At 53.8% G+C, this 9,871-nt stretch overlaps 2 protein-coding genes across 3 annotated transcripts; both read left to right on the plus strand.

Annotated features, from left to right (window-relative positions):
- The first annotated feature begins 34 nt into the window (after positions 1-34).
- CCDC103 (coiled-coil domain containing 103) lies at positions 35-4,843 on the plus strand. 2 transcript variants are annotated; one of them, XM_055697554.1, is made up of 4 exons: positions 35-185; positions 486-713; positions 2,481-2,613; positions 4,211-4,843. In XM_055697554.1, exons 2-4 carry the CDS (start codon positions 562-564, stop codon positions 4,682-4,684), a joined length of 759 nt encoding a protein of 252 aa, XP_055553529.1. In that variant the 5' UTR covers positions 35-185; positions 486-561; the 3' UTR covers positions 4,685-4,843. The 2 variants fall into 2 exon arrangements, with proteins under 2 accessions (XP_055553529.1, XP_027672160.2); XM_027816359.2 differs by lacking the exon at positions 35-185 and having other exon boundaries at positions 196-713; positions 2,481-2,529.
- Positions 4,844-7,743: 2,900 nt separating this feature from the next.
- On the plus strand, positions 7,744-9,045 carry FAM187A (family with sequence similarity 187 member A). Its single transcript, XM_005447000.2, has one exon. The coding sequence runs from the start codon at positions 7,744-7,746 to the stop codon at positions 9,043-9,045; it is 1,302 nt and encodes a 433-aa protein (XP_005447057.2).
- The last annotated feature ends 826 nt before the right edge of the window (positions 9,046-9,871 follow it).

The following is a 9,871-nucleotide window of genomic DNA, read 5'->3' on the forward strand; positions in this document are numbered from 1 at the left end:
CGCGGCCGGGGCAGCCCCACGGGGGCCTCGCTCCGCTGCCCTGTCGCCATGGCGACGGGAGGGGCGCCCGCGCGCGGCGGCGGGAGCTCGGGTAGCGCGGCGGGGCTGGCGCGTTAGTGAGGGGTCCCGAGGGCCGGCGGGGTGCGTGACCTGGCGGGGCTGTCGGGATGAACTGAGGGCCGGAGGTGTGTCGACAGCCAGCGGGGCTGTCGGGATAGGAACGAGGTTCCCAGTTGCTATCTGTGTGCATGGCCTGGCAGGGCTGCCACAATAGGGGTAGAGTCCCCAAGGCCTGCCCCGTCAGGACTATCACGATAAGAGTAGCGTTGTCATACCAGGAGTATGGGCCCCGGGACCAATCCTGGCAGGACTGCTGTGACAGGGGTAGGGTCTCCGAGACCAGCCCTAGCAGGGCTGTCATGATACGCGTGGGGTCCCTGTGCACCCAGGAGTGGCCCTGTCCCACGCGTCACTGTTCCCCACAGGCCTCAGGTCCCTGCCGGATCGCTGCTGGATTCCTGGCGGCTCCCTGCGGGGGTCCCTGTGCCCGGCAGGGCCAGCATGGAGGCGATGGAGGCGGATGGAGCGCTCAGCCCTGGGGCGTTGGAGCGGGAGCTGCAGGCAGCGGTGGCAGCCGACGAGAGGCAGGCGAGGGAGAACGAGGCCAAGCTGCGGGCCCTGCGCCAGCGCGTCCCATCCTACGAGGAGTTCAGGTCCATCGGGGGACCCCCGGGACGTGGGAGCGTATCTGGGTGCTCCTCTACCCCAAAGGGCGGCAGCGGCAGCAGAGCTTTGCTCGGTGCTGGGCACTCCTGCTGCGGGGCTGACCCAGCCTCACGTGTGGGTTGTGGAGCTCCAGTTTTGGGACCTCTCAAGAGACAAGGTCACCCAGCGGGTTTTGAGCTCAAACCTTGCTCTGAGAGAGGATTGAGCCAATTGCCTGCGCTTTCTGCTCCAAGTGACCGCCAGCGTGGCTTGACAGGGCAGCAAAACTGGCTTCAGGATTCCCAAGAAGGCCATGGTCCCACGCTATACAGCGCCAATGGGAGAGAAACTCAGCCTTGTTTTAAGATTTGCCCCACAAAATTATCAGGTTGATGTGTGTGGGCTGAGATCTCAGCTGTTCCTGCCTGGAACAGCCAGCGCCAGGGCAGGTCCTCATGGTGGCCAAGCTGTGGGCCAGCTGTGCCCTTTCTGGTAGTGCTCTCCCCCATTCCCGGGCGCAGCACCCACCCTCCAAGCCATGCCAGCCCATCCTGCCCTCCCTTTCCTCTCTGCACACCCCATGCCATGGTGGTGGTGGTGGTGCAGAAGAAGAGGGTGATGTGTGTCCCCATGCACCCTGCCCAGCATGTTCGTGCTGCTTTGTCCAGCAGGGTTTGTCAGCAGTTTTTTGGCCTGGGACACGGACTCCCCACAGAGGCAGCACAGGGCACTCCCAACACCCACCAAGCTCCTGGTTCCACCTAAAGGTCCATGGGGAAGTCCCTCTCCCTTGGCATCCACAGATGGATCTGTAGGTGGATCCAGGACTTTCACCACCCCTTGGTAGACTTACATGGGACTAGATCAAATTCCGTGCACGGCTTCATCTCTGCCTGCATTCAGTCATGCCATCTGATGCTTGAAAGGCAGGAAAACACTTTAAAATGGCTTTTTCTCCCCCAGCCTTCTTGCTGGTCCCTATGAAAGGATTCCTGGGTGATTTTAAGCTGTTTTATCAGTGCATTGGTAACAGCAGAGATAATCTGAGGGAGGTAACAGAGCAGCTTCTCTCTGTGGGTGCAGCATCTTCTCTCCTGTAGCCCACGCTAGCATAGAAGCAGAGAGCTGGACCCCTTCAAAGATCTCCTGCCCATCATGAGAGGACTAACTACAGGGATTCATCCCACAGGATGAGAGGAACCATGTCAGCCGCTGAGTCCAGGCTGCTGTAGTTAGTCGCAGATGTCAGTGTAATAAGATGCTGAATTCAGATGAATCCACAAAAATGTGCCTGCCCAGCACACTGCAGCTATGAAGCAGTCCCCAGGAGCTGTAAGAATTCAGGGTCTGGATGCAGTGCTCTGGCGGGGTCTCACCAGAGCAGAGCAGAGGGGGAGAATCACCTCCCTTGACCTGCTGACTGTGGGGGCTTTTATGGAGCCAGGGATACGGTTGGTCTTCTGGGCTGTGAGCACACATTGCTGACTTATGTCCAATTTTTCATTCACCAGTATCCTCAAGTCCTTCTCTCCAGGGCTCTCAATCCCTTCATCCTCGAGTCTGCATTGATATTGAGGATGGCCCCAACCCAGGTGCAGGACCTTGCACTTGGCCTTGGTGAAGTTCATGAGGTTCACATGGGCCTGCTGATGCAGCCTGTCCATCCTCTGGATGATACATACATCCTAAATATAGAAATTGCCTCAGAGAAGAAGCTCAAAGCCTCCAAGTGTTTGTTCTTGCTAAGTGTCCCATCCCTTTCTTGTTGCCCACAGGGACATCGTGCTGGCATCACACCTGAAGCCCCTGGAGAAAAAGGACAAGGTGGGTAAGAGGAGGAACGTGTTGTGGAATCCCTGTGCCACCCACACCAAGGCCCCACAGGCGAGCAATGTGGAAATCCCCCAGGTGAGGGAGACACCTTCCGGGACTTTATCGGCATCTAAAAACTACTCCAGAATAATTGGAACATAATTTTAAAATGCGAGAGTTGGTCAGAAATATCTCTATATGTGAGCAAGCCCTCAAAGTCCCCAGGAACATTGGTGTTTATTTAGATAATCACAGGATTCAGTCTCGGGCCTCTACTTTGCATCTGGTAAGAGCTTGCATCAGCTGCTTCGAGAACTGCCTGCTTCAACCCTGTGGGAATCTCAGGACCAGCTGCACAGCGTCGGACCTGAGCTCCCAGTATCCTGCCTCTGATGGTGGGCAGTAACAGATTCTTGGGGAAGAGTGCCCTCCCTTGACTGCACTCTTCCAGCTGGCTGCAGTTTGGAGACCGAGCGCCAGGGTTGTGCATCTGGATTATCACATTTAATAGCCACAGATCACAGAACTAATGTGAACGTAGCCAGTTCTTTTTCACCCTGTGGTTTAATTATGCATGATGTGGAAAAGCACTGTTTTGTTTTAAACCTGCTGCCTGCTGAGTTCACTGGATGCTTCTGAGTCCTTCAGTTGGGGGCGACTAACTAAACATTTTCTACCCAGGTCATTTGTGATGTAAGTGACATCTGTCCTGCCCCCTCCAGTGGACTCTGTCCAGGCTGGAGAGTCCTGGTCACTGGATGCGTAGCCAGGGATGTTTCCAATTGATGTTTCCCATGGATTTTTTTGACACCAAATTTCATTTGCCTGTTTATTATGAGATCTTTTTGCAACCTTCTAGGCAGCTTTGTGTTTTCTTGGACTGAGCAGTGATCTCCCCAGAGCAAATTCTGTTCCTAATCCCATTAGTGCTTGGGCTCTGATCTCCAGGGCTTCTCCATTTTGTGTTTAGACACAGCCTGATGTTGCTGTGCCTTGTTCTCGCTGTCTGTATAAAAGCCTAAACATGTTAATCCTCCTTCAGTCTGTGCATCAGTTAAATCAGCAGCAATGAGTTCAGCAGTTCAATTACATATTGTATAAACCAGGATTTCCTTTTATCTGGAGATGCCACATTGAGCTTGGCTCTCTTAGAGCATGCTCTCTGCCACAGACCAATACGAGTGCATTATGTCACAAGACGGTGTGTTAGGGCCATCTGCATATTTTCTGGGGTTTACTCTCATACCTTTTATCTCCTCACTCCTTTGATTTGCCTCACAGTGCTTGAGATGGAGCAGAGGTTTTCAGTGAACTCCCTGGATCTCCAGGGGATCCCCTCCCAGGCAGTAATGGTGGAACCAGACTGGGCAGCATGTCTGGTCCTGGTTGGGGCTGGGGTTATTCCACTACTGGTCCGTGTTCATCCATGCCAGGTTTCACGTCTCATCCCTTCTTCCCTTATTTTCCTCTGAAGTTCTCTGGTTTCTATGGGGCTTGAGGAACCTGGTATTTCTTTGTCTTTATGTTTTGCCACCTCACAAGCTTCATGCAGCCCTTTGTGCTATCAAAGCCTGTATTAAAAACATCTCTGCCATCCATGGGGGGGGGCAGGGGGGAGCATGCGGGGGCAGGGGATAAAAGTCTTCAAATGGGAACAAACCAAAAGGAACTGGGTATCTTTTTTTTCCTTCAGGAACTGGATCAACTGCCTGGAACCTCTGCCGAATTTTACAGAGACTGGCGCAGATGCTTAAAAAGCGGGAAAGAAAAATACCAGTTTTTGCTTGAACTCGGAGGAAAGGCCTTGGGCAGAATCTTTCAGGCTGACTTGGGCTTTGGCCTCCTGGGTGAATTCCTTATGGTGCTGGCAGAGAACGTCTGTCATGAAGACAGAGATGCCATCCTTCAGATCTTAGAGAGCCTTTCGGGCACCAAGCGCTTCGGGTTAAACGTGGATCTTCTGAGCGAGTCAGAGAAGGAAAGCAGCAGGGATTTGTTTAGGAAGCTGTGGAGCATGACCAGGAATGACTGGACTGCTGGCCATCCCAGCAGCCCAGCTGGCTGTGAACCGGAGAGGGAAGCCCACCTCACGGACACCAGCTTGCAGAAGGAAGCTGAGCAGGAAAGGATGGTGATGGATCTGATGAAACATTACCAGGCCAACTGAAGGAGCAGAAGTACCCGGGTCGTGCAGAAACAGAGTGCAAAAGAGGCTCAGAGCTTGACTTTGGCATCACTGTGCAGGACAGATAAATTGGATACATTTCTCTGTACCTGGGACCACCCAGAGTTATAGTTTTGCACAAATAAAGGTTAATTACCGAGAGGACTGTGTTGTGAGAATCTCTTAGATGAGAGCAACTGAGGGAAAGAAAAAAATTGGCTGCTAGTTTTGAAGGACAAAACCAAACCTCACATAGTCCCTTCCCTTTTTCATCTCTGTCCATTGTCACTCAGAGGGTTTAGGAATCTAATCAATGACGCTTTGTGTTTAACCATGCAGCCACTGAAGGCAGAATGGGCTGATGGGGGTGGAAATGCTGTGCAAGGTGGTGTATCTGGGATTGGTCCAACCAGCTATTTTATTATAGAATCATAGGATCATTTAGGTTGGAAAAGACCTGTGAGATCACCAGGTCTGACCGTTAACCCAGCACAGCCAAGTCCATCACTAAACCGTGTCCCCAAGCACCACGTCTATGTGGTTTTTAAAGACCCGCAGGGATGGTGTCCCCACCACCTCCCTGGGCAGCCGGTTCCGGTGCTTGGCCACCCTTTTGGTGAAGAAATTTTTCCCGACACCCAATCTAAACCTCCCCTGGCACAACCTGAGGCTGCTCCCTCTTGTCCTGTCCCTTGTTACCTGGGAGCAGAGACCGCCCCCCCCTGCCTGCAGCCCCCTGCCAGGCAGCTGTAGGGAGCGATCAGGTCCCCCCTGAGCCCCCTCCTCTCCGGGCTGAACACCCCCAGCTCCCCCAGCCGCCCCCCATCAGACTGGTGCCCCAGCCCCTTCCCCGGCTCCGTGCCTGTCCCTGGACACATTCCATCCCCTCTACATCCCTCTTGAGGTGAGGGGCCTAAAACTGAACCCAGGATTCGAGGTGTAGCTACACCAGTGCTGAGCACAGGGGGACGATCACTGCCCTGCTCCTGCTGGCCACAGTTTCTGGTATAAGCCGGGACGCTGTTGGCCGCCTTGGCCACCTGGGCACACTGCTGGCTCATGTTCAGCCGGCCATCAGCCAGCACCCCCAGGGCCTTCCCTGCTGGGCAGCTTTCCAGCTGCTCTTCTGCAAGCCTGTGGTGTTGCATAGGTTGTTGTGACCCAGGTGCAGGTACTTCTCCCTGTTGAACCTCATACACTTGGCCTTAGCCCATGGGTCCAGCCTGCCCAGCACCCTCCGCGGAGCCTCCTGACCCCCCGCACATCAACAGTACCCTGCAGCTTGGCATCCTCTGCAAACTCCTATTCCTCCTCAAACCGCAGGGCACAGGTTAAACCTCAGAGATCCTGCCACCTCGTTGTCCTGTGATCTTGGACACTATGTATTTTTCCAAAATTCCACATAAAGTGGAATTTAGAAGGATCTGACAGGCATCAGTCCAACAAAGAGACTCTCCAGAGCTGCCTAATACTGTGTCTAAATTGAGTTGCACTCCTGTTCTGGCTGCAGACCAGAGAGGCCCTCACAGGGCACAGCTCAGCACCTGCCCACCAAGCTCCGTTGCACTTCTGGTCTGGGAGGATCCCGGAGCTGAGCAGCCTGCTGTATGTTACATTGCCCAGACTGCCTTGAAATCAGCTCAGGAACAACTGTCAGGTCCATTTTGTTCCAAAAGCCATCCAGTGGAGCATAAGGTAGAGTGACCCTGGCAGATTATAACCATCCCTCTCCCACCTTCTCTGTAGAAACCACTAGCCACCTAATTGCAGGCTTCAGCTTCATCTCTAAGGTCTGGCACTTGAATGTTGGGCTTTGCGGCACTGATCTTGGGAACATCTGTGTCCACGCAATCTGCTGTGGGTGCCATTCCTCTTGTCTTTGCCTAACACCTGAAAACCTGAGGGCTAGCAGAAAGCTGGGAGCTGAAGTCTTACACAAAACAAGAAGATCCTGGGGTTCTCCAAGGTCAGGACTGGGGACGTTGATGCAGGGACAGACCCAGCACAACAGTTACAGCTCTGGTGGGAACAGGCAGAGTGCTTTCAGCAGCCCTGAGGATCAGGGCTTGCACTCACAAGGATGGGAGCAACTTGCTGCATCCCCATCACATGGGGAAAGGCAAAATCCCCAAGGTTTGGGGAGAAGAGTCAGGAGAAATGAGGTACAGGAGAGGCTGTGTGAACATTTATGCGAGGATGGGCAGTTAGACCAGCTGGGATCAGTTTCCCAAGCAGTCAGGTCACGCTCTGACCTGAGTGTCTGCTCATCAAGTGCCAATAGCTGAGCTGAAAGTCTGGCCAGAGTCAGTAGGGAGCACATAGATCACCTTCACCCTAGGAAAGATGCATTTAAGGCCTCCAGGGTTGGTTCCACCATCAGCCCAGGTGGGGTGATATGAGCAAAAAGCCTTGCTTGATCATTCAAGAGAGGGAGAGTCTCAAACATTACCTGTGTGGAGGGGCTTCAGCACATAGACCCTTGTAAAGCCAGTGGGGAGGATGTAAAACCAAATACCATGTTTGAAGCCTCTTCTTCCGGGCTACAGAGGTCAGTTGCCATCAAAGGAGGGTCTTCTCTGGGTTCATTGCACTTAGAGGGGTCGGAGCAATAATTAACATTTGCTGCACGTGAGTCTTTCAAGAAGATGGTGGCAGTTCTATTATTCCCACCACGCTTCCCATCAGTGCCTTTTCCCTCCACGGCTGTGCTGCACAAACGACCTGCCCGCTCGTCGTCAAGGACACGGACAACAATAGAGCTGCCGGGAGAGAGGAGAGGTTCTAGAGTCTGTATCCTAGGGCACAGCCTGCCCTGGGGTGCAGCAGAGTGCTCCCGGCAGATGTTCGGCTGGGATGGGATATTTCAGCAGCTGGTTGATCCCTGCTGTCAGCCACGTGCACCACAGGCTGGGGGACTGTTTGCAGACCCCGTCTCTGGTGAGTGAGCTGGTGTGTGCATAGTCCCTGCCCAGCACGGGCGCTGCTAGCATGGGTTCTGGCTCTCTCCGCTGAGGACACAGAGGCTGGATTAGTCCTGCTGACTGCAGAGACCACACAGTGCGATGGAGACATGGCTGCTGGGAGCCACCATTCTCCTCTGCCTGGTAGATGTTCTCCACGCCTTTGCAATTGAAGAGAAAGGAGATGTGTTCAAGCGGATGGCTTGTCCTGCTTTCCTGGTGTTCGACAATGCCGCGTACCTGGCTGACATGACCTTTGAGCTGCCTTGCAACTGCAAGCCTGAAGAGGTCTCTTCCGTCATCTGGTACTTCCAGAAGAACATGGGCAGCCACAAAACCACTGTCCTGACAGACTTTGCTGGCACCATGGTGGTCGACTCGGGCCATATCCGCCTGGGCAGCAGCGTGCTGAAGCGTTTCAGTATCCGGATGTTCAGCCTCATCGTCTTCCGAGCCCAGGTGTCGGACTCGGGACACTACCTGTGCGGCACTAAGAAAGGGGACTACTTTTATGGCTATGATGTGGATGTGCAGCCCACCAAGCACGTCACAGTGGCTTTTGTGGACAGAGGCCAGCATGTCCAGGACGACTACACAGGTCAGATCTTCAGCCTCTTCACCACCTTCTGGGACTGGACCAGATGCGACCGCTGTGGGGTGAGAGGTGAGCAGCGGCGGATCGGACTCTGTTACGTGCGGAGCGCCCAGCTGCACCCCCGATACCGCACCGCGGTGCCCAACGTCACATCCTGTGGCTCAAGCGCTGTCCCCGCACATTTCCAGCACCCTGACCACCTCCGGAAACCTGAGGTGGCCATCCGGAGCTGCCTGACCCCTTGCCTGAAGAAGGAAGTCCCCGAGGAAGGTGTGCAGGTCATCTCCAATGTCATTTCCAAACTGGGCGAGAAGCCCTGGCTGCCCCGCATCCCCACGCAGTTTCATCAGCAGCCCATTGGAAGTGACCTGATCATCATGTGCCCTGGAGCCCGGCCTGAGCATGCTGTGGCGTGGGACAAGGATTCTGTCAGGCTCTACCGCTCCCGCTATCTCATCAGTGTCAACAAGAGCATGAGGGTCTTCATCGACCACGGAAACCACCTGCACATCCAGCGAGTCCGAAACAGCGATAGAGGCACCTACTTCTGCTGGCGGGAGGGCGAGATGGTGGCTGGCTTTCGGCTCAGCGTGATCCGCCAGCGCCGGCACCGGCGGACACTCAGTGATCCCGAGACCATCTATGCCATCAAGGCCATCGGCATGAGCTACACCTTCATCAGCATCATCTTCATCATCGCCCACCTGTGCCGCTGCTGCTGGTGGGTGTTCAGGTGCCCTGCCAGAGCACAGCATCTCCACCACAGCCCCCACACATCACTCTTAGACCTGGGACCATCCTCCCGGTAGAAATTTCTAATATTCTGGCCATTAGAAATCAAAATGCTGCCAGCACCCGTTCATCCTCCCTTTTGGGTCAAGAGCGTGACGGTGAGAACTGGTGTGAAGGCTCCCTGTGCTGCCGGCTGGCGCAGCTTGGTAGGCACAGGCGAGGGTTCCACGCCGCCGCAGCTGGTCCCCGGCTCTGCTGCTGGCTTGCTGTGGGGTTTGAAGCTCAATATAGTCTGTTTCAAAAGAACACTTGGAGTTGTTCCAAGGTCTTCTGGCCAAGCCCTACTGAGTTCTCAAACCACATCAGTGATTTATTAGAGCTGTTTTTCTGAGGCTGCTAAAAAGACCCACCAAACTATTTTAATCCAATTAAATCTTGCTTTTCTTATCTGGTTCTTTTTATACTTTTTCTCATCACTGAGAACTTTGAGTGCCAACGTTTCAAAACATTCAGTGTTCCTTTGAGCTACTTAGCTGGAGCAAACCCATTTTTTAAAATTTTGGTTTAAACCTTTTTTTCACTATTGAGGGGAAAAAATATTTTTCAAATCAATCTGGTGATTTTCTTCAGAAATTTCTCCCTTTTTTGGTGGCTTTTTTTAACTTACCAACCCAGCACAGACTTGTGATCCAGTATTTAGGCCTATATAATTATTATGCATGTCCTCCAAAGAGGATGGCATCTCTGCAGGGTTTAGGTGGCCACTTGCTCGCTCCTCAGCATGGTGCAGGACGTCCCCAAGGGCTAATCTCCTTTTTTCAAGGAGGTGGCTTGGGGATTTCAGCATGCTTTCAAATCCACCATCCATCCTGACAGCTGCAGCTGATCCCAGGAACTTCCCAG

This window comes from Falco cherrug, chromosome 20 (assembly GCF_023634085.1).
Source record: "Falco cherrug isolate bFalChe1 chromosome 20, bFalChe1.pri, whole genome shotgun sequence".
NCBI classification, from domain to species: domain Eukaryota; kingdom Metazoa; phylum Chordata; class Aves; order Falconiformes; family Falconidae; genus Falco; species Falco cherrug.

Coding starts and splice junctions, on each gene's coding strand:
- CCDC103 (XM_055697554.1), top strand. CDS start 562: ATGGAGGCGATGGAGGCGGATGGAGCGCTCAGCCCTGGGGCGTTGGAG. Junction 714..2,480: donor CCATCCTACGAGGAGTTCAG/GTCCATCGGGGG, acceptor TGTTGCCCACAG/GGACATCGTGCTGGCATCAC. Junction 2,614..4,210: donor GCAATGTGGAAATCCCCCAG/GTGAGGGAGACA, acceptor TTTTTCCTTCAG/GAACTGGATCAACTGCCTGG.
- FAM187A (XM_005447000.2), top strand. CDS start 7,744: ATGGAGACATGGCTGCTGGGAGCCACCATTCTCCTCTGCCTGGTAGAT.